The 21,285-nt window shown below is 52.2% G+C and overlaps 7 protein-coding genes across 8 annotated transcripts; 3 read left to right on the top strand and 4 right to left on the bottom strand.

Annotated features, from left to right (window-relative positions):
- The first annotated feature begins 1,213 nt into the window (after window positions 1-1,213).
- NCU02631 (DNA replication complex GINS protein psf-1) lies at window positions 1,214-3,043 on the top strand. The gene is made up of 3 exons (XM_958963.2): window positions 1,214-1,427; window positions 1,483-2,006; window positions 2,076-3,043. The coding sequence occupies exons 1-3, from the start codon at window positions 1,395-1,397 to the stop codon at window positions 2,167-2,169; spliced, it is 651 nt and encodes a 216-aa protein (XP_964056.1). The 5' UTR covers window positions 1,214-1,394; the 3' UTR covers window positions 2,170-3,043.
- A 194-nt stretch (window positions 3,044-3,237) lies between these two features.
- On the top strand, window positions 3,238-7,789 carry NCU02632 (sulfate transporter). Its single transcript, XM_958964.2, has 4 exons — window positions 3,238-4,293; window positions 4,385-5,298; window positions 5,356-5,902; window positions 5,960-7,789. Exons 1-4 carry the CDS (start codon window positions 4,047-4,049, stop codon window positions 7,606-7,608), a joined length of 3,357 nt encoding a protein of 1,118 aa, XP_964057.1. The 5' UTR covers window positions 3,238-4,046; the 3' UTR covers window positions 7,609-7,789.
- NCU02633 (nuclear mRNA splicing factor-associated protein) lies at window positions 7,703-9,716 on the bottom strand. The gene is made up of 2 exons (XM_958965.2): window positions 9,325-9,716; window positions 7,703-8,996 (listed from the first exon to the last, which is right to left on the bottom strand). The coding sequence occupies exons 1-2, from the start codon at window positions 9,619-9,621 to the stop codon at window positions 7,995-7,997; spliced, it is 1,299 nt and encodes a 432-aa protein (XP_964058.1). The 5' UTR covers window positions 9,622-9,716; the 3' UTR covers window positions 7,703-7,994.
- A 226-nt stretch (window positions 9,717-9,942) lies between these two features.
- On the bottom strand, window positions 9,943-11,983 carry NCU02634. 2 transcript variants are annotated; one of them, XM_011394687.1, is made up of 4 exons: window positions 11,775-11,983; window positions 11,580-11,649; window positions 10,989-11,499; window positions 9,943-10,744 (listed from the first exon to the last, which is right to left on the bottom strand). In XM_011394687.1, the coding sequence occupies exons 1-4, from the start codon at window positions 11,823-11,825 to the stop codon at window positions 10,195-10,197; spliced, it is 1,182 nt and encodes a 393-aa protein (XP_011392989.1). In that variant the 5' UTR covers window positions 11,826-11,983; the 3' UTR covers window positions 9,943-10,194. The 2 variants fall into 2 exon arrangements, with proteins under 2 accessions (XP_011392989.1, XP_011392988.1); XM_011394686.1 differs by lacking the exon at window positions 9,943-10,744 and having other exon boundaries at window positions 10,797-11,499; window positions 11,775-11,981.
- Window positions 11,984-12,411: 428 nt separating this feature from the next.
- NCU02635 (mannan polymerase complexes MNN9 subunit) lies at window positions 12,412-14,856 on the top strand. Its single transcript, XM_958967.2, has 2 exons — window positions 12,412-14,110; window positions 14,177-14,856. Exons 1-2 carry the CDS (start codon window positions 13,010-13,012, stop codon window positions 14,195-14,197), a joined length of 1,122 nt encoding a protein of 373 aa, XP_964060.1. The 5' UTR covers window positions 12,412-13,009; the 3' UTR covers window positions 14,198-14,856.
- A 129-nt stretch (window positions 14,857-14,985) lies between these two features.
- On the bottom strand, window positions 14,986-16,762 carry pex4 (peroxin 4). Its single transcript, XM_958880.2, has 2 exons — window positions 15,875-16,762; window positions 14,986-15,743 (listed from the first exon to the last, which is right to left on the bottom strand). The coding sequence occupies exons 1-2, from the start codon at window positions 16,041-16,043 to the stop codon at window positions 15,424-15,426; spliced, it is 489 nt and encodes a 162-aa protein (XP_963973.1). The 5' UTR covers window positions 16,044-16,762; the 3' UTR covers window positions 14,986-15,423.
- Window positions 16,763-17,040: 278 nt separating this feature from the next.
- On the bottom strand, window positions 17,041-21,009 carry NCU02637 (hypothetical protein). Its single transcript, XM_958881.3, has 2 exons — window positions 20,693-21,009; window positions 17,041-20,521 (listed from the first exon to the last, which is right to left on the bottom strand). The coding sequence occupies exon 2, from the start codon at window positions 20,321-20,323 to the stop codon at window positions 17,471-17,473; it is 2,853 nt and encodes a 950-aa protein (XP_963974.3). The 5' UTR covers window positions 20,324-20,521; window positions 20,693-21,009; the 3' UTR covers window positions 17,041-17,470.
- Between the last annotated feature and the right edge of the window lie 276 nt (window positions 21,010-21,285).

Consider the following 21,285-nt stretch of genomic DNA (forward strand, 5'->3'; position numbering starts at 1 on the left):
AGCTTAGGTACCTACCTACATACAGGGCAGTACTTAGCTCCTTATCTTATCGGAGCTTCCATGTAGGTCCCGTCTTCACGATGGAGTCTTCGGTCAGTTCGGTGGGTTCCTGTGCCTGGTCTGTGCACTGTCTGTATTTAATGGCCAGGAAATTTTTCGCTGTGTGAAATTCTCCCCGTTTTGGTTCTTCGTGTGCAACCGCCGCGTTTGAACAGCGCCATTGTGGGAGACATCAGAGAGAATGGCTCCAAATTGCTAAAAGCTGGCAATGCCAGAAGTACGCCGCGTCGGTGTCTGTCATTAGTGTAAGTTCTAGCACCTTGTTTGATATTCTCCTTCCCTACTCCTCCGTTACCGGTACTCCCACGCCCATCCCGTGATGATCGAATTGGTCCGTGTTACCAAGCAGACTTAAGACCTCTGCAGATGACGACGAAACCAGCATTTATGCGACTCTGACCCTTTTGGCATCTCATTCAACTTGGAATATTGCTTCTTTTTCGCAGCTCTTGAGCTAACTCATGAATCGTAGTTGTTGTATCTTTGCGCATGCCGAGTGCTTGTCCAATGGAGCAGCCCATCTGAAGTTGGAATTTGGCAACCCTACGGAGCCTAGTGTAGTCTTTCCTCGTCACCATTACCGATTGTCCGGTGCGTTATGGGCGGGTGGGAGTATCAAGGTGGTCCGAGAAGGTTGCTGGTTTCAACAGTTGATAGATTATATCGTGTTTGCTTAGCAATAGTTTATTGAATATTTCTTAACTGTTCAAGGGCTTAATGCTAGTAACTTTTGGACGTAGGGGCATGTAGAATGTGTGCACCATGTGCGAAGGCACTCCGATTCTTCACATGTATCTCTGAACTGGTATCGGCTTCAGGAAATGAGACGTTCGTTTCAAAGGTACGGTGGCCTGTACTGCGGCCTTTGCCCATGAGAAGAAGCATCACCCTTCAACTACCTCTGTACGTCTTGCTTTATGAATATCCCTATTCTTGTCGCCGACGTTAGTGAATGCCCTGACTGCACGTATGCCTTGGGACACGCCGTATGCAGCTGGTTGAGAGGGAATGGGACGAAGAAAATGTTCGGATACACGTACCTCTACTGCGTATTCTGCTTCGGGTTAGGGCTGTCCGAGGACTTTTGATGCCCACCCCGCGTTCAAGTGCAGTGCTTAGACCATCTTGTAGCGCCTATCTGCCTAACAACGCTTGATATGCTAGTGGCCATAGAACGGTTTCACATCCAGACGGAACCTCGAACTTCACCCGCCTGGCTGTTCGAGAAAACGACGCGACGTGAGACGCGTCAGAAAATAGACACATAGTCAATTCCACTATCACACCTTTCAGCTTCGAACTGTCCAAAGAGGCACTTAAGCCACGTCGAAAACATGCCCATGTACGGTGACTTGGGTAACAAACTGGTTTGTGCAAGCTCACTGCATCCTCCCTGGATACGAACACTCACACCATCACCAGGTCCAGCATGCCAAGAGGACACAGAACTTGAGCCATCTTCCACCTTATCAGACCGAGCTTGTCCGTGCAGTGGCCCGAGAAATCCGGGATCTTGACAAAGACGTCGCCAGTTTACTTGAACCTTTCCAGGGGTCATTTGATCCTTCCGCCGAACAGGCCACCGCGTGCACGCTGCTGGTCAACCACCTTTCAATGCGAAGGAACAAGCGCTGTCTGCTCGCCTATCACCGAATCCGAACAGACAAGCTCGAGGAGCTGGTGTGGAATGGAGCCGATATCCTCGACCTTGCCGGCCAGACGACAGGAGGGCCCAAGGGCGTGACGGAGGGCAATGAAGGGGGCGGGACCACCAGCAGTCTTAGTCCCCAGGAAGAGGATTATTTTCGACAGTTTGGAGATTTGTTGGCCCTCTACAAAGGCCAATGGACGGATATCGATCTCACAGGCAGTCTCGAACCCCCACGAGACCTTTTTATCGACGTCCGAGTGTTGAAGGATGCGGGCGAGATCCAAACCGAATATGGGTAAGCTACGCTACAGATGGAGGAATAGATGATGGCTTTGGTTCCACGCTAACTAACGCATGTCTAAAGGGCGATCAACCTGACAAAGAACAGTCAATTCTATGTCCGGCAAGGAGATGTGGAGCGTCTGATTGTGCAGGGATATTTGCAAAAGCTGGGTTGAACAATATCGACCTGGCATCGATGATTTGAGACCGGAGCTTGTTGCTGCAGACCAGCAATGGAAAACTGCTATCGGCAGCGGTTGCCGACAGGTTGACAGACCCCTCGCTCTTTCCTGACCATTGACGGCGTGGCGCCTTCCGAACAGTACCGGAGAGGGAGTGACGGACTCAATGGCTTCGACCAGAAGCCATATGCAATGGTCATTGATCAGCAGCTAGATGTTGGAGGGAGCGCAAAGGACCGACTCAAAAGGGTTGCGCCGCACACACAGAGCTGACCAGTCCTTGTACTACGACGACGGCCAAAGGTGACTTCAACCAAATATTTTGAGTCTCTGTGGGGCAAGGAGTTACCATCTACTTTTTCTCAATGGCTGGACCATTGATGAAGGTTTGAGAAGTGCTTGCATCGACAAGGGACCATGAGCCCACAACCAGACGGTAGCACAGTTTGTAAGTTGCGGGAAGGATGAGGGAAAGGTTACTTTGACGGCCAGACCATTGATTCAGGAACCCACACGGAATTGCCGCGGTGGACGACGGCCGAACGTCGAGGCTGGAGTGACAGCCAGCAAGGGGTTTCACAAGGCCCTTCAAATTTTTTCACCAACCAGTGGCCAAGTTTTCTGGCATGGCAACACTGTGTTTGTGGCGGCTGATAACATCCTTTTTTCAGTATATTGTTTCGTTGATGGCAGATACTGAGAATCAACCCGAGTAAAGAGAAGAGGTACTGACTAGTCCTTGATTTGTCAAACTACAGCTAATAGGGCCCATCTGAAGAAGGCGATAAGAACAGTCATAGGGTTATGTAAACTTTTGACCGTTATTGCCGTGTGCTCGCTGTCAGTCTGTCACACGTGGAGCTGAATGATAGTTACTGGGGTGCAGTGTTCAATTTCAAAAAAGAGAAACCAATTCGCACTGGGAAGGCTGCTTGGTGGAACAAGGATTACATCATGCAGATGACGCCTTTCCCTTCCACGGCCTCAACCCCACCATGGCCAGCTAAAACAACAGGTCCAGGCCATCCAGCAACTGCTAGGTAGTATCATTGGCTTTCAACTGATCAATTGAGACCATATCAGTTCTTGTTCAGTCTTCCTCCGGCGCTAGGTACGATAGACGCTACGACGCACGACGGGACAACATGGAAACCCCGAACCGTCGAAGCTTATGTACATACTAGTCATCAGATATCCCGCCCGACGAAGTCTTTGCAGGCGGGGCCAAAGAGTTCCGGCCGGATGCAGCATGGCGCGGTCGGTGCTTCTTGTATGTTGCTGTCGACAAGATTGCTCCATAGAATTTTGCTTCTCACCACCGGCCTGTACTCCTCGAATCGCCTCCAGCCGAGGACGGACCTTCTACGATAGCTCGGCCTGTCGTTATTTTTCTTTTTCATCATTCCTCTTTTCCCCCAAATTATCTGAGGATATTTGTCACGTTTTCTTTTCTTCGCGGACATCTACATGGTTACATCAGGTGCTGCTTTTTTTCTACATATCTTGAATTCTTTTTCTTACCTTCCTTCTTGTCCTTCCGCTCTCCAGCCACAGGACTTTGCTTTTCTGCACTGACGTGCTTCTTTACTCGCTTCCGCATCATACTATAATCCTGTCTAGTCTGCATAACATTTCAGCTGGCAAGCAAGGCATTAGGTTGCTCGGTGCTCGTCAACTCCCCAGCGTACAGTCAGTGACGGCATATTGCACCTCTCCCACTTGTCACCCCGAAATTCTCGAAACGACCCGGCGGATACGCGACTGCCCTTGCTGCTCTGGCAAACCTGGCATACCTACTTATCTGGCACCGACCCAACGCATACCTATACCGATAGCAGCCTGTAGGCAGTTGCGTCTCTTTGCGACCTTTCATGTCGTCTCCAGCTGCTGGCTTCTCCTCATGGAGGAGATCTCCCAGACGGTCTTCCTCCGTTTCGCAGTATGCTTCGGCCCAGGAGGAAATAGAGTCTTCGAGTCCCTCTAAAACCATCCCAACTCGGCCCTGCCAGGATCCTACCAGCAATGAGACCCATCAGCTATATTCAACTTCAGTGAATTCAGTTGCGCACCGAGAGCCTTTGAGGTCCTTCATTCATGGCTCGGTCCGTGAAAATCTAGGTATGACTATAACTCCCTCCCCCTCTCCCAACTGATAACTATCCTTCTTGGTTGATATGCCACTGACTTGTGCTTGATCATCTCTTCACAGCTCCTCTAGACAGTTACCAATACGCACAATCCGTTCGCCAGGATACCGCCGAGCTAGCGAACTATTTTCTCTCCGACCCAAAAGACCGACAAAGCCCAGCGTTCCTTGATCGAAGACGATCCTCCATCTCGCAACAAACAGTTCTCGGCCACATAGCTCAGGCCACTGGCACTGAAGATGCCGAAGAGGGTGATGGTAGGCACCAGGACGCCCTCAACGTAAACATATCTGAGCCCCTATCGCCAGAAACCGATGTCGAATCAACAGCCGAGGGACCATCTATGCTCACCACAATGTTGAAAAGATCGCCACCGAGTACGATATATATGCCGGCTTCACGTAGCGATGAGGGCTACGAAGAAGATAATTCATGGGAGAATGGCGAGGGCAGCAGGAGAGGGTCATGGAAACACCCGGAACTGGTCCAACCAACCGAGCGGGAAGCAGAGGCAGCCGATACTTCAGACGAGCACGCACCGTTGCTTCGGACCACATCACGCGAGGCCCAGCATGACTATGGTATGGTCAACGGCTCCGGCCACGATGCTGATATCGAAGATCAAAAGAGTCCGAAACGGCGATGGACGACAAGGCTTGCCGCTTCCGCAAGGGATAGATGGGATCACATTGCCAGTATTACCAAGGTGGCAGCAACCCCAAAGCGCTGGGACCGCCACGCTCTCTGGAAGAACGTTATCGTTACACCTGTCAAATGTTTACCAGCCGTCATTGTGGGACTCCTGTTGAACATCCTTGACGCGCTTTCGTACGGCATGATTCTTTTCCCTTTGGCAAATCCAATTTTTTCGAGCTTGGGGTCCGCCGGTATCTCGATCTTCTACATCAGCACAATCATATCGCAGTTGACATTCTCCCTTGGGAGCGTGTTTAAAGGTGGTGTTGGCTCCGAGTTGGTGAGTAGCCTTGTGTCTAATCTCTCTGACCGTCCATTTATACTAACAGCATCAAAGATCGAGGTTGTGCCCTTCTTCCACAGTATGGCTGGCACCATTACCGAAATTGTCGGCGAAGATGACCCAGAAGCAGTCATCGCAACGACCATCACATCTTATGCGCTAAGCTCGATGCTCACGGGCACCGTTTTCTACCTTATGGGCAAATTCAAGTTTGGCTATCTCGTGGGTTTCATCCCGCGTCATATCCTGATTGGCTGTATCGGTGGTGTCGGTTGGTTCTTGATCGCCACGGGCTTCGAGGTGACGGCTCGCATGGATGGCAGTCTAAATTACGATCTCGACACCCTGAAGCGACTTATTCAGCCAGACACTATCCCACTATGGACGGTACCTCTCGGTTTGGCGATTATTTTGTTCTACGGCCAAACGAAGATCACGTCCAAGTATTTCCTTCCTCTCTATATCCTCACCATACCTGCCTTGTTCTACTTGGTATTGCTCATTTTGGGCGGCCCTGATCAAGACACTCTGCAAAAACATGGCTGGGTGTTTGAGGGGCCTCCGCCCGGTGAGCCATGGTGGTATTTTTATACTCTGTACAGTAAGCATCCCACCTGCTCCGTGGGAGATATAAAAACATTGCTAACATTTTCCACAGAGTTTCAGAAAGTCGATTGGAGTGCCATTATCCAATGTATCCCCGCAATGTTTGCCCTGACCTTCTTTGGTATCTTACATGTGCCTATCAACGTTCCAGCTTTGGCACAGAACATCGGCGAAGATCATGCAGACCTCGATCATGAGCTCAAGCTACATGGCTACTCAAACTTCCTGTCAGGCTGTTTTGGAAGCATCCAGAACTACCTGGTTTATGCCAACAGCGTCTTTTTCATGCGCTCAGGGGGTAACACTCGACTGGCGGGTATTATGCTTGCAGTTCTCACTTTTCTCGTAATGATGATCGGTCCTTCCCTGATTGGCTTCATACCGGTCATGATGGTTGGAGTGCTTATCTTCGACCTAGGCTTCGAACTGCTTATTGAGGCTGTTTGGCAACCAAGGAAAAAGTTGAAGTGGCTTGAATACATGACCGTGCTTGTCATTGTCGTGGTCATGGGCACATATGACTTCGTCATTGGTATCGGAGTTGGTATTCTTTGCGCATTTGCCGCTCTTATTATCCAAACATCCAGAATTTCAGCTGTGAGGGCAATCTACTCTGGAGAGGTGGTGGGGTCGACGGTAAGAAGAAATCCGACGCAACAACATTACCTTAGAGACGCTGGGAAGCAAGTCAACATCATCAAGCTTGCCGGTTATCTCTTCTTTGGAACTATCGTGAGCGTGGAGGAAAAAATCAGGGCTATGATTTCCGATGAAGAGTTCAACCATCGCCCAATTCGGTTCCTCATCATCGATCTGTGGCTGGTCAACGGCGTCGATTATTCCGCCGGAGAGGTGTTCAACACTATCAGCCGCCTGCTCAATCACAAGGGTATCGAGCTGATTATCAGCGGTGTTGACACTGAACAAGAACTGGGTCGTCACCTAAGAGCAGCCGGTCTCGGTGAAGATGGGATTGACGTCAAGCTCCTCCCTGAGCTGAACTCGGCCTTGGAATACTGTGAGAACGAGCTTCTCAAGACACTGTATGCCAGTCAAGAAGCAGGTCGTCTTCCGCGGACAGCAGCTTCTGTACCTTCCAGCAGCTTGCAAGTGCCCTCTACCCAATCATCCATACAGCCTCAGTTCGACTCCCTGGGATCTTCTCCCCGTCGCAGCCACCTCCAGGTAGCAGCTCGTCATGCACTCAACCAGCAAGCTGAGCAGCAACGAGGGTCAACAAGATGGCAAAGCTTTAAGGAGCCGCTGCGGCTGATGCTCCAGATTTTTCAGGACGTCAGCAACAAAAACGAGGATTTCTGGTTTCGTGCCGTGGGTTACTTCAAAAGACTCCAATATCCTGCGGGAACTGTCATCTTCCGGCGCGGGGAGCAGGCAGAAGGATTTTATCTGCTCGAGCAAGGTATGCTCAGAGCCGAATACGATCTGCCACAGGGACGGCTTTGTGAAAGCATCGTGGCCGGAACGACGTGCGGAGAATTGCCGTTCTTCTCGGAGACGACGAGAACGGCGACGTGTGTGGTCGAGCGCGACTGTGTGCTGTGGATGATGGACCGGGAAGGATGGGAGAAGCTGCAAAAGGAGCAACCGGATGTGGCGATGGAGCTGTTGAGGATAGGGTTGAAATTGACGAGCGAACGGATGAGTGTCTTCACGAGTTATACGCTGACTATGGCTGGTTGAGTAATGCTTTTGATGCAGGGGGCACATGGGCATGGGAACAAACAAGCAACTGTGTAATATGTAACATAGGTCATCACATAAGTCTGCGAATATCAGTTATGTCAAAGCTGGTTATAAAGATAGCTCGAATTAGTTTACATATGTTGTATATGCACTAGAAAACCAGTCTCTCATATTGCCCACGACAATGCCACATGTGTAGCTCTCAACTGGAAACTGTGATCAACGGTAATGATGTCGCGTAGTGAGCGAACGAATCCAGATGCAAGCGAAGGAAAAAAAGAAGAAAAGACTTTCCTTTCGTAGCACAGAGCATCAATAAACCAGAAGTTTCTAGTCACACCCAATTCAGATCCCCTAATCCAGTCGTGCGCTGATCATTTCATTCAATCATCACCACCGTCCTCCTCACCCGCATCCTTATTCTTGCTCTTCCTGAACCGCTCCTTGCCAGTAGCAAAGAAAGCCTCAACAATCCTTCCATCAAATGCCCGTCCATGCATCAAATGCACGCACGCCTCTGCCGCCTCCACTGTCGCGAACTTGACGCTCACAATCCCTTCCTCTTCCTCATCAAACAGCACCACGTTAGTCACGGGCCCCAGCTTGGCACATTCCTCCCGGATGTCGTCCTTGATCTCCAGCAGAGCAGCCGGGTCCTCGTTGAGCTCCTCCAGCGTGAACATGTGTCGCAGGATCACGACCTTGTCCCACTTGCCTCCCTTTGCTTCCTTGATCGCGGGCCCCAGAAGGCGGGCAGAAGGGGAGGGCTCGTCGTCGTCCCAGTCGGCGAGCTTGGCGGAGAGCTTTTGGGTCTTTTTGATGATTTTGGCTTTGTCTTGTTGGCTGCGTTGGTTATGACCGTTACCGCCACCGTCGCTGGAAACGGGGTTGGGGTTGGTGATGTTGTTGTAGGGGGTCGAAGAGGACGAGCCTTCTCCCTCTGCGCCACCATTGCCTGCCTTGTCACCACCGCCGTTCTCCGCGCCTGCTGCTGCGTCGTATTTGGTCTTTTTGTAGCTCATATCCGCCGCCTGGACGCGCATTCTGCTGCCATCCGGAGCAGGCTCAAAGCGGAAGTCGGTGTCATCCAGGAGCATAATGGCCATCTCGACCGACTGCGGCTTGAAGAAGACGATCAAGGCGTCCCCTTTGAAGTTTCCGTTGGCGTCCGTGTACATCTTGATGCGCGGGCGGCCGCTGTCGATCTCCTCGGCAATGACGCCGCATTTACGCGAGAAGAGCTCGGCGACCTCGTCAGCCGTCGCATCGAGCGGAAGACCAGTCACGTAGACGGCTGTGTTCTGCTTGGGCTCCCGTGGCGCTTTCTCACGCTTCCGGTTCTTCGATGGACGGGCGTTCATGTTGTGGTTACTGCTAGCGGAGTCCTGTAGGCGTGCGCGCAACGAGGGAAAGAAAGAAAACGTCTGGTTAGTGTCTTCCCCGGGATTGTTTTTTTTCTTCTCACGTCCTGTCCGTCCTCACACCCACATCACAAGGAACACCACACATATGAATCATTCATGTTCATGTACTCCTAGGGGACAGCGATGTCCCTTCCTCTCTCTCGCTCTCTCCCTTTCACGGTTGTTTCGAAAGTTTCAAAATGGGACGAAAAGGGAATGATTGGATCAATATTTTCAAAGAAGGATGAGTGAGTGTTGAAGATGGTGGCAGTAGCGAACGTTGACAGGTGCGCATTCGAGCGCAGCTTACCTCTCGGTCGTCGTTCTTTCTCTTCTTGCCTTGTCCTTTGCCCAATTGGCCTGTCTCTGTATCGTCGTCTCCGAGTGATGTTATGTATGCCCTCTGGTGTTCTTCGATTAAGGCTTCGTCGATGATGGGAAGCCAGCGCTTGAGACCCTCGTCGAACTCGTATTCGGTGCCATCGTCTTGGACCGCGATGTATTTGTTGTCGAGCTTAGAGAAGGAGATGCGCTCGTCTTTGTCAAACTCTCCGGGGTCGGTCGGAAATGTCCAGTACTCGGCTTGTTGTCCTTCTTGTTGTTCCATTTTGCTTGCTTGAGGATGCGCCAGATGGAAGCCTGTGTGTTGTTTAGAGCTCTAATGGCTGCGTTCGGTTGTTGAAGGCGCGAATTGGGTAATTCCAGATGACGTTGAAGGCGGAAAATGCAGCCCTGTCTTCGAACACCCGTTGGAGGTTCCATCCCTTGGTGACGGGGAACCTGCTGTGGGGCCCTTTTACATGGTAGTCGTGGGTACGTTACTTCACGCGGCTTTGGGACTCCGTGACAGTCGCTAGGGCCACTATGACTTGGCCACTATACGTCAACAAGCACGCCCTTATTATTTGCAATAGCACGGGAAGAAGTATAGGAGGATAAACCGGCGTGAATACTTCGGGAGACTTTTTCTTTACGTCCGATTGACTTTCAACCCTCCAGGTTTGGGCATTACTAGTGCTTGTTAGTGCGGTCAAAATCGGTGGTACAGACCTCCATTTTTGATCAAGCTTCGGACGCAAGCCTTCCTACAGCTTTTCAGGGCCTATTGATCCTCAATATCAATCGAATCTCCTGTATGTCGTGTCCTCATCTCGAAGGCTCTATCAAGATCTGAAGTCCTTTACTTCTTCTGGACTGTCTTTTTCACTCCTTCCACAAAGGCCTCGACAGCATCTCCGCCACCTAGAGGCACCATACCGCCCCTGACCATACCACCATTTTCCACTTGGATTCCCAACGCAGCAGAAATGTTGGGGAGTCCTCCATCCCGAAGAGCGATTGTCAGACTGGCAAGGCTCTGGGTAAACTGAGGGCTCCGGAGAACCTTCTTCAGAAGCGCGCGCTTCTGATCCTGGCTCATAGCCTGCCGAGCGGCCTCAACAGACGCGGCACTAGGCTCAACCTCGATGGCATCAGTACCGCTGGCACCTTGCTGAGACATGACAATGACGGTTGGGGGTAGATAGTTCAAAAGGTTGTCGACATATTCGTCGGTGGCGGAATCAAGCATCGGAATCGTAACTGAGGATTCAAGAAGATCGTTGAGTAAAGGGTAGGATTTGCCTTGGGCTTGGGCTTGGCCTCCGGCACGCCCTTGGGTGCCTTTCAGGGACTCGAGGAAGTTCCTTACAACGGCAGCCGCATCCGCCTCGGCATTCGTAGCATTTGCCCTGTCAACGAGAACTATATTAGCACATGTAATGGCATCGGAGACGCAATTTTGCGGAAAGCAGAGGGACGCCATGTGCATGTCAAATTTTAGTGCCTCCATCTAGCAAGTAACAATACAGTTGCACCGTTCTTGTTGCCCTCTGCGCCATAGCTTGCTCATGTTTGGTTGAAGTAGATCAAATGATGTGCGCGCCAAAGCAACCCAAACTCCCAAAACTCATGTGACGGGAAAACAGCACCTACGCTCTTGCTCCATCTGCTCCTCCTTCTCTGGCGTCCTCGCCCTCCCTCCTGACATCACCACCAGTGGCGTCGGGACCAGCGCCGCCAGTACCGCCCTCGTGGTGGGCATTGGGGTCTCCGTGGCCCTCGACGTCTTCCATTGTCTCGTCGTCATCATCGTCTCGGCGGTTGTTACCACCGCCGCTGCTGAGTGAAGCAAGCTCCCTGTTCACATCCACCTCGTAGCCCTGCAGAAGCTTGTCCACGATCTCTCCAATCTTCAGATCTCTTGGGCTCAGGAAAGACGGGTCGCCGTTAGGACTCTGAGGCTTCGATTGCAGCCAGAAAATATGGCGCTGTGATGAGGAAGAGAACTTGAGCGAGAAGATACGGCCGTTGGTCTTGGCGGAGGCCTGGGCAGGAGACTTGGTGTCGTAGGGAAGGAAGTGTCCGTCCTCGGGGATCATGACGAGGTCGAGCTCGGGCTCGTCCGCAGGGGCATCTCTAGGGCGCCAGCAGAAATGGATGAAATCTGCAACATGAAATGGTCAGCTCGTGTCACGGAAAGGAGTCGGCTCCCACAGCACTAGCTGGAGTTCATGGTCCACATACCATCGTCGGAGTAAAGGTAGATGTAGCCGGGCCTGGCTTGGGGCGTGACCTTGTACGGCTTCGACGTTTGCTGTGGATATGAATGTTAGTTTCGTTGGAATAACCAGACTAGTCGGCGAGGACAGGCGACAAAGTGGCCGAGAAAAGTGGATGTCATGGTGGGCGGGGGAAGCTGGGAGGAAGGGTGGTACGAACATCTACGTCGCAAATGCCCGCCTTGAACGTAATAATGGGTGATATCGGCATGGTTGATGCGCGCGCTGGTGTCGGTTGTGGAAAGCGTGTGTGGCTAGGTGGGAAATCGAAGCCGGCAAGGGGATGTCAGGTCAGAGTAGAAACAGTCGGCTCGATGAAGCTCGGATTTCGTGGTTGATGATGTTGCTGCTTCGAGGTACGATAGAGGCAATCCGCAATGTGAGCTCGGCACCTGGAGCTAGAGGCACTGGTGCAAGGCTACAGTTGCTCTGACGTGGGCTGCCGATGCCGCTGAGGTGCCGTCACCCAGGACAGCTGCTGGCCGGCATCCCCCACCCTCCCCCTCTCCATCCCGTCCCTTCTGCGCCTCCAGGGCAACTTTGACGGCAGATGGCGTTCCCAGGTCGCCCTGTAGCCTCCACCTAAGGACTAGATGTACCTACATACCTACCTAGAGGTAGTCTAGAGGGTCTCCAATCGCTGCCTGTCCCTCCGCTTCGCCTAGCAACCTACCTAACGAAAGCCCCCGGCTTGGAGTTGGAGAAGTCCAGTTGCAGGCTGGTGGAGTGCTTCGTACGGGATCGACGTCGTTGCTGCCACTTCGGTTCTCACTTTCCTTTCCACAGTTGCGCACGACCAAGAGTGTCGCCAGTTGCCTTGCCACGATTGCCAGTCGCGACTGAGACCCGAAGCTGTCCAAAATGCTGCTGGAGCGACCAAAGCCAGCGGACAGGAATTGCCTGTACCGTTTCAGATTACATTGACCCATGTCAGCAGCCATTGGGGTTTCCCGGTTCTGGCACGGCGCTGCACTGAACCCCCTTTCCCCATTTCTGGCCACTGCATTTGCGGTTTGCGCCTTGTCTTCTTTCCAGAAGCCCAATTTTTCCTCGTCCCCTAAATTCCCCCATCCCGCTCGAGTTGCCAATGCCCCTGGCCGCCCCTCGACCCCGACTCGATTGAGTGGCCGACTAAAAAAGTGTCCAGGACAACACCGACACCGGCTTCGACAACCTTCATTTGGCCGACGAATATATACGCGTAGCTCCCATTATCGCGTAGGAAGCTAGGAGCAAGAGCGCTACAAACAGTGCTATAGCATTGTCTTTTATCCCCACAACCGAAAGAGACCACGGCCATACACAAGAAGCCAACCACGGACGACGGGAACGCGCGCGCCTTCGAACCCAGACGACTATATGATTACTTCTCTTTGATAGATCCTCCAACATCCCATGGCGCGTCCATTGGGGCCGGTTCGTCTTAAGAGGACGAGCCCGGGAACGATCGCTGTTGGCATCGTCCTCGTAATCGTCATCCTCTACCTTCTAGTATCCCCCTCAGCTCCCGACTTCTCTGCCGCTCGCAAGGCCACAGCCGCGTTGCATCCTCTCTCTCCGCCGACATCACCATTCCGCAAGTCAAGCGCTGTCGGCGGCAAAGCAGGTCCTCCACCAGTAACACGCTACAACCTCAACAATGTCACCATTACAAACGACCCCGTTGGCAACCGCGAGAACGTCCTTGTCCTTACGCCCATGGCCCGCTTCTACCAGGAGTACTGGGATAACCTGTTGAAGCTCTCGTATCCCCACGAGCTAATCACACTGGGCTTTATTCTACCCAAGACCAAGGAGGGTAACGCGGCCACCATTGAGCTCCAGAAGCAGATCGCAAAGATCCAGAAGCATGGACTCGAGAAGGAGAGGTTTAAGAGCATCATCATCCTACGACAAGACTTTGACCCGCCCATCCCGTCCCAGGATGAGAGCGAGCGCCACAAGATGGCAAATCAGAAGGCACGCCGGGCTGCCATGGCCAAAGCCCGCAACTCGCTCCTCTTTACGACTCTCGGGCCCGACACATCGTGGGTGTTGTGGTTGGACGCCGACATCATCGAGACACCTCCTACTCTCATACAGGATCTTGCCAGCCATAGCAAGCCGCTCACGGTGCCCAACTGCTTCCAGCGGTTTTACAACGCGGAAAAGAAGGCCATGGACGAGCGGCCCTATGACTTCAACAACTGGCAGGACAGCCCGACCGCGCAAGAGCTGGCTTCTAAGATGGGCAAGGACGACATTCTCCTCGAAGGTTACGCCGACATGGCAACCTACCGGGCCCTGATGGCTTACATGTATGAGGCGGGTGCGGATATACACACCGAAGTGCCTTTGGATGGTGTAGGAGGTACGGCGTTGCTGGTGAAGGCCGAGGTGCACCGTGACGGAGCCATGTTCCCCGCGTTCCCCTTTTACCACTTGATCGAGACGGAGGGCTTTGCCAAAATGGCCAAAAGACTGGGCTGGCAAGCAACTGGTTTGCCCAATTACAAGGTGCGTCTTGTGTGTGCTGTGCGCCATGTCAAGGTGGGATACGTCGGACTAACACTGAAACATTAGGTTTATCACTACAACGAGTGAAACATTTGCCGGTATCGAGTTTTACACCGCGTATCCTAAGCCGCCACTGGACGCAATAACAGTCTCTCTTTGACGATGACAGCGTAGTGTCTGGGCCTTCAGAGATGACTACTCAACCTTTGTCCTATTCCTCATTCGTCCTCGAGCTGCCTAAGGCCATAGGCAAGAGTCTGGCTAGTAACAGTGGAATTTTCTGCCTTGGAGATGTTCAATTTCACAGCATCCAGAGTTGCTAGGCCCAGCAACTGTGGCGTTCTTCTAAGTTCTTGTAAATTTTTTGATGAGTTCTGGGTTATGGGAAGGAATGTGGGAAGCGAAAAGTGCACAGCTGGAGGGCGCGGTTCAAATACACGTCTGATGTGTGATGTGCCAGACGCAACCTTGTGTGATGATCAAGGTTGTCTGCTCGTTGTCGAGAGAAGAGCTCTTTGCTAACTCCAAAAGCTCTGAGCGACCGGGGCAAGGAATCTTATAACAAACCTTATCTGGTCAAGTTTCCAAAGACATAGGGTACAGCGACGACTTCTGACGATATATACTAGACTATGGGCGAGGAAACATAGGGGACTTTTGAAGTTCATCTTTCCTAAACTAATAGCATAATGAAAAGTAAGGGGTTGCGGTTAGGTTCCTTGCTGGCATCAAGTACAGGTTGGTATATCGCTCTGTTCTGTTCTTTTGTGACTAACAACCGTAGCCATTTTCTAATACAGTAAGCATAGACCATCTCCGATGATTTGGAGCGATGTCTCTTTCTTTTGTATATACATAGTAAGGAACCATGACCAGTCACTGCACAAGTGTCCAGTTGTTGTGCATCTCTACAAGTTCATACATGGCAGCAACGTGGCTGTGGCGAGTACCAATACCACTTGCCCCTGATATCTAAGCGTATATCTCAGGAATGATCTATACCAAGCCCACAGGCGTTGGCTGGCATGTTGGAAGATTCGCTACAACAGCAACATAAGGTCTGGAAACATGAAATATCATCTGTTGCCTGGAGGGAGCAGAGCCACATGACATACTCATAAGCGCTCTTCGTATGTAAGAGGCTTCCACAGCCCGCTTGAGCTACTAGCCAAAATAAATCCAATGGTCTATTTCCCATCCCACGGCTATCCAATCCAGCCCCCCCCCCCCCCCCCTATACCCTTTCTTTACATTCTCCCCTCCATCCATCCCGTACATTCTACACCTCTATCCCTGCCCTCTGCCCAACTCTTTCAAGACCCCTCATACCTCTCTTCCTCAACCCACAACTCCACCAGCCCTCTCGCCGCCACATGATCCCCTTGCCTTATAAGCGCCGCGACATCCACATTAAGCGGACTGTCAATGCCTGGACAGCTCAACAACAGCCTGATGGCTCTCACGCACTCCAAAACGCTGTAAGCGGGCGTCCATGCTTCTTTGAGCAAGTCCAGACAGATCTCCCCCGTGGTAAGGGCTACGTTGGCGTGCACGATGGGGGTGATGAATTTGATGGTTGGTGGGTGGAGGGGGTAGGTCGGTGGGAGGGTTATGTGGAGGAGCCAGCGGCCTTCTGGAGATTTGTGTGTGTTATCGTTAACAATGGAGGCTCTTTTGGGAGAAGGGGCGAGGTAAACATGAAAAGGGAAAGGGGGATGGATAAGAGGGAGGGAGGGGAAAAAAAACCAAAGATAAGAGACATACCATCATAACCACCACCTACCCCCTTCCCGTTAATCACGGCCTCCCAAATCAACAACTCATCGTCGTTGATGGGACCTAACCGCTCGACGCCCTTCTCTTCTTTGGACTCGATGTTGCTCCAGGTCGTGAGCTCTTTGATTAGGCGCTTGGCTGCGCTGCGGTTAGACATTGTTTATATATATGTGTACGTCTGTGTATGCGTGTATCCTTGTCTGTGGTGTATGTAACGTATACTCCGGTTTGTTTGTTCTGTAGCGCTTTGTATGATAGTTGAGTGTCCTCTCAATTTGGTAGGGATAATTATTCTTCCTTGTTCAGCGTTTCCAACGGAGCTGCCCGATGGTGCCTTGATGTGATTCCGACTCGTTTATCCAAGAGCAAGACAGACACGAACGAACGAGATTAGTCAAGCTTCGTCAATGCTATCCGTAAGGTCGAGTCTTCAGTTGCGCCAGCGCCAGTGCTAGTGGTCGGTCGTTCGGTACTCGGTAGTACGCTATGAAAGTATAAATGATCCACAGAGGTAAACCCGCGTTTGAAACTGAGAGCAGGTCGACGAGAAACGAGGGAGCCCTTTGGGGAATAGACTTGCGTATCCTCGTTTGGAAATCGTGTCCGTGAAGTGGATGGTTCTCGCACCGCAGTTGCCGACTGTGGTGTCGTCGCTAAATCGGTATAGCTCTGTCCGTGTGTAAAGCGACTCTTGGTGCACGGTCCTCGATGATCGATCTGTAACGGGTGGGCGAACCGTGATCAATACCACTCAGTGTAGCTGGATCTCGTAAAAGAGCGTATCGTCGGTCGTGTAGGGCTCAGGTATTGTTTGTTGATGTCAAGGTGTCCAAAGTGCTGTGCCCACAGAGGTGCTGCTGCTGCTGCTGCTGCCACCGCAGTGCGGTTGATCGGGGTACCCCTGACGGGCCAGCTGCGCATCGGCGTTTCCGGCGGCTGCATCTACCGCTACGTGGCTCCGTAGATGCGGATCCCTAGTGGTTGAAACCCGTTTGGCGGCGTCACTACGGCGCGCTGAAACTCAAGAACCCTTTGTGTCGCTGAAGCCGAGGCTGAAGTGCCGTTATTCGTTTTCTGGGACGGCAATCCATATTACCCCAATGGAATGGACAAGACCACACAGACAGAAAGGCACCGACATAAACAATAGCAACGTTTTAAGCGCATGGTATCATGGTTTGAATTGCCTAATAATCGTGTTGCGTTTGAAGCTCACCTGATCAAAACCTTCCACCCTAAGTCGATCGTAGACATTTGCAATGATATGTCCATAGAATCACAAAAAGATTTGTCATCGTCCACCTTTGAATCATATGTCCCTTAACCACATCATTCCTCGAGAAATCAACATCTCGTCCCCTAGACAAATTTCTGGTGTGACCGAGATTGCTATTGCTGCTCCCCTTCGTCTCGTGTTATCTTGTCCTTCGTGCTATCGTCAAAAAGAAAAACGCCCTATCCGTCAAGTCGAAAAGCCCTCCAATAAATCTCATCTAGATCCCCAAAATTCCGTACTTAGCGCCACATTAAAACAGAAGAGCCTTGACACCCATGCTCCTAGCTAGTTTCGTCTGAAAAATATCGTTAAGCCTCGCAATTTTCCTTTGATTTCCAGAACTGTACAAACCGGCCGAGCCGCTTGGTCTTGCTGGGTTTGACCTTCTTCTCTGATCCGTCATCAGTCGCCGTAACCTCCATCGAGAGCTTGCTGCGCTCACCATGCGAGCTGCTAACAAGACGGCTAAGGCTAGCAAGACTCGATCGCCTTCGACCAAAGGCAGAGGCACTGAACGAGGCAGGCCTAGGCAGCGTGTTGGAGGATAGCTGCCTAGCCTGAGGGTTTTGCGCAAAGAAGCTCTCACGAGTCATTGACGAGTCGCCGCTGGTCAATGATGGGACATCATCCACCGAGATCCGTACCTCTGGTCCGGGTTCGCCCATAAGCAGTGACTGGAAATTGTCCTCAGTGATGGATGAAGGTGCCGTCGAAATGCGATGGGCGTCGTAGGATAAGGGAGACCTGGGAGACGGGAAGGCTGATGACGGGGTCATCGAGTGAGGACTGACTGGTGCGCATGACACAGCAGCAGGCAAGGTCAACGGACTGCAGTCAACTACAGCAAGGTCCTTGGGACGGAAGGTCTGCCTGGGCGAAGGAGTCGCAGAACCCGAGAAGCTATGTCTAGCCTGTAGCTCATTCTGGTATCCGCTGAAGCTAGGACGGGGAGAATCAGTGACGGATGTCTCATGTCGAAACGCATCCTGAGACCGCCTGCCCAGAGACCCTGTATGGATTGAAGACTTCACGGAGGCGTTGCCATCCTCGTCGGTTTCTACTCCTGGAGGTACAGCAACAGATTCGGTTGCCGTTTCCCGTTGTTCATCAGCAGTGGACTTCGCGACATCCTTATCCTTCGCAGAAGCTTTCGACTCCTCAAAAGTATCGGCCAGGGACGTCTCCATAACAGGGGTTGACTGTCCAGTAGATTTGGGCGACTCATCCTCGTCTTCCTCTTCGTCCTCCTCAAAGACATCAGCCATGGTCGAGCTGCTCCCGAACCGAGGGAAGCCGAAACGACCACCTTCGAAAGGTACCAATTCGGGTGCACTCTCAGCCCGTCTGTGATAATGCATTCCAGGGCCAGTAAAGCCCCTCAAACCCGCAGCGCTGTGCAATTGTTTTTTTACAGTACCTCCCGCTCTCTGGGCCGCCTCCCACTCTGGGTTGCGAGGGAGGGGCGTATTGAACGGTCCCAATGCTGCGTCCAAATCAATCATTTGATATGACGTCTCTTCGTCAGGAAGGGATGCAGGCTTGTATGAATCCCAGTCCTTCGCAGTGGGGTCGATTGATTCCGTCACCAGAACTGTAGGCATAACTGCCTCCGGTTCAAAGAGCACGTCAACAGCTGATTCATTCACACTATAGGAACGCCGAGAAGTAGACGTAGGGGTTCGCTTCAATCCCTTGCCGTGTCGCGATTTTTTGCTTTGCTTCCGAGACAAAATGGACCCGGCCCACGTCTTGACCTTCTTCTTTTTCTTGCTTCTCTTCTTCGTGAGTGGCTTCATCTCCGCCAGCTCTTCAGGAAATCCCTGGGGCGAATGACCGGGAAAGCGCTGCGGAGTGGCCTTTACTGATGTCGACAGCTTGGGCGATTCCGAAGGCCTAGTAGGAGATGAAGCTGAGGAGCTATCCTTGCCGAAGAAAGACCACTTTTTGGAGGACTTGATAGGGCTGGGAGTCGCCGACGTATATGCTGAAGGCGGCGAAATCGAACCTAGAAGGGGAATGGAACCACGGCGTCTCGGTGAAACTATCTCCTGGGCCTGCTCCTGGCCTGTCTCGGTCCGTTCAAGAACGGCTCCAGCAGTACTTGGTCGGTCATTGAGCTCGGGCGACGAATTAAATGCCATGGTGTTCAAGCCCAGCTCCACGTTTGTGATGGAGATGACGGACGAAATACTACCCGAAACGGAATGGCCAGGACGAGCGGTAACCGTGCTGGAGGTGTCGCTAGAAACAAGTGAAACAGGTCTCGGAATGTATTCGAGAGTATCAGAGAAACCAACCCTTGTACGGACGGCTGGCTTCGGGGATTCCTGGGCTTCCGTGAGTGCTACCGGCTCCTGGGCGGGTGGTGTCGATACCTCTGGGGCAACTGATTCCGGAACCTCGGAAACAGCCATGGTTGTTGTTGTCGTCTCAGGCTGCGATTTCTCATCACTGACCAGTGAGAGTTCCTTGGGAGGATCAACAGGCGCTAGGTTAGCCGGGGGACTGTCCTTCTTGACTTCTCTGGCGGTAGGAGGGATAATGATAGAAGACAAGTCGTGGCTTGAAATTGCGGCAGATCTCCGGTGAGCATGACCCCTGCGACCAGCAGGCTTCTTTGGTTGCAGCAAGGGGGAAGCCAAGCCATTTTCTGACTTGGTCGGACTAGAACCCAAGTTGACCGTGATTGAATCTCCGCCACGGATGCTGCCTCCAACAAATTCGCTGCCTCCCCTTCGATGACCATGACCACCGGGCCGGATTGGAATTGCCATTGGCGAAGAAGGAGCCGATGGAGGAAGAGTAGGGCTGAGAAACGAGCTCTCGGTGAGCGCTGCTGGAGGTAAGGGGTTGCCTGGGTTGAATGAAAAGGCGGGGAGGGCCGGAAGCGCAGGTGATCTGGATACGGGCTTCTCGGTGTCAGCACCAAGAGAGAAGCTCGGAAGCTGTGGCTCGATAGCGGAGTGTGGCCGTCTTCCAGTAGCGCGGGTGTACGATGAGGGCGCCGAAGAAGTCGGTTTGGCAGGAAAGACAAAGGGTGGATTAGGCAGCGGAATGGAAGATCGAGGAGTCTTGTTGGTCATGTCGGAAGCGGTAGCTGAATGATCAAAAGGATTGATGGTCGATCCAACCATCACTTCGGGACCCATCATGGCCGCCATGTCGTTTTTTTTCCCAAGCCGCACCGCGGCACCACAAACAACGACACTTAGTTGAAGGTAAGCGACATTAATTGCCGGATGGAACGGGATTCGCTAGCACGTCGACGCAATAGCGGTTGGCGATGGCGAGAGGGGTGGTGATGTCGGGAAGGTCGTGACGATTAAAGGATTACAAGGCGATGGATTGCGGATCTGAGACTAGAGAGTCGGCAATGTCAGCGACAAGGGAGGTGTAATACAGCTGATTGCCATATGCCTAGAGATGACTGCGGATTGGACAATTGACCGCTGGACAAATAAAATGCGATTCATAGAGAAGTCATGAAAGCCGTCATGACGCAGACTGAATCGCATAAGGCGGAAACGTACCAATGGTCAAGTCAGATCAGAGACGGACGAGCAACCAAGGACTAGAAGAAAAAACTGAAGGCAGGGCAACAAAGAATTAGAGTGTTTCGTTGCGAAGCAGAAGTGACACTGGCGACGACAACTTGAAAGTTTTGGTTAAAGGAGTGGACGGTCAAGCCAGCGCAAATCGGTCAAGATCTGCCGCTGAAATTGAACCAAGAGGAAGGGTGTGGTGTCGACGACAAGTGACGACGGTGAAATGGTGAAGAGGGAGAATGAATGGTGAGGTTGAAAGAGTGAGGAAATGGAAAGGTGAAGATGCAGTGGGAGCGGCCGGTCTATGGACGGCAGGGTGAGCGGAACGAACACAACCTGGAACAGAAAAACCACAAAGTGGAGCCTCCAAAGGCACATCAGCCAACGGGAGGCGCGCATCTGCGCCTCCAGGTCCTGGCCGCTGTTGGTTGCTCAGCGTGTCCTCCAGCGTGGGTGCCGTCACTCCAGTGCGCCTGCAACTCCCCAGAACTATGAACTTGGAAGACAAGGGAACTGGAAGGTGTGGACGGCAGCCGCACTGTGCTGCAATGGAGCCCGAGTGCAGTTGTGGCTCGGGT

Source organism: Neurospora crassa, linkage group I, assembly GCF_000182925.2.
Source record: "Neurospora crassa OR74A linkage group I, whole genome shotgun sequence".
Classification (NCBI taxonomy): domain Eukaryota; kingdom Fungi; phylum Ascomycota; class Sordariomycetes; order Sordariales; family Sordariaceae; genus Neurospora; species Neurospora crassa.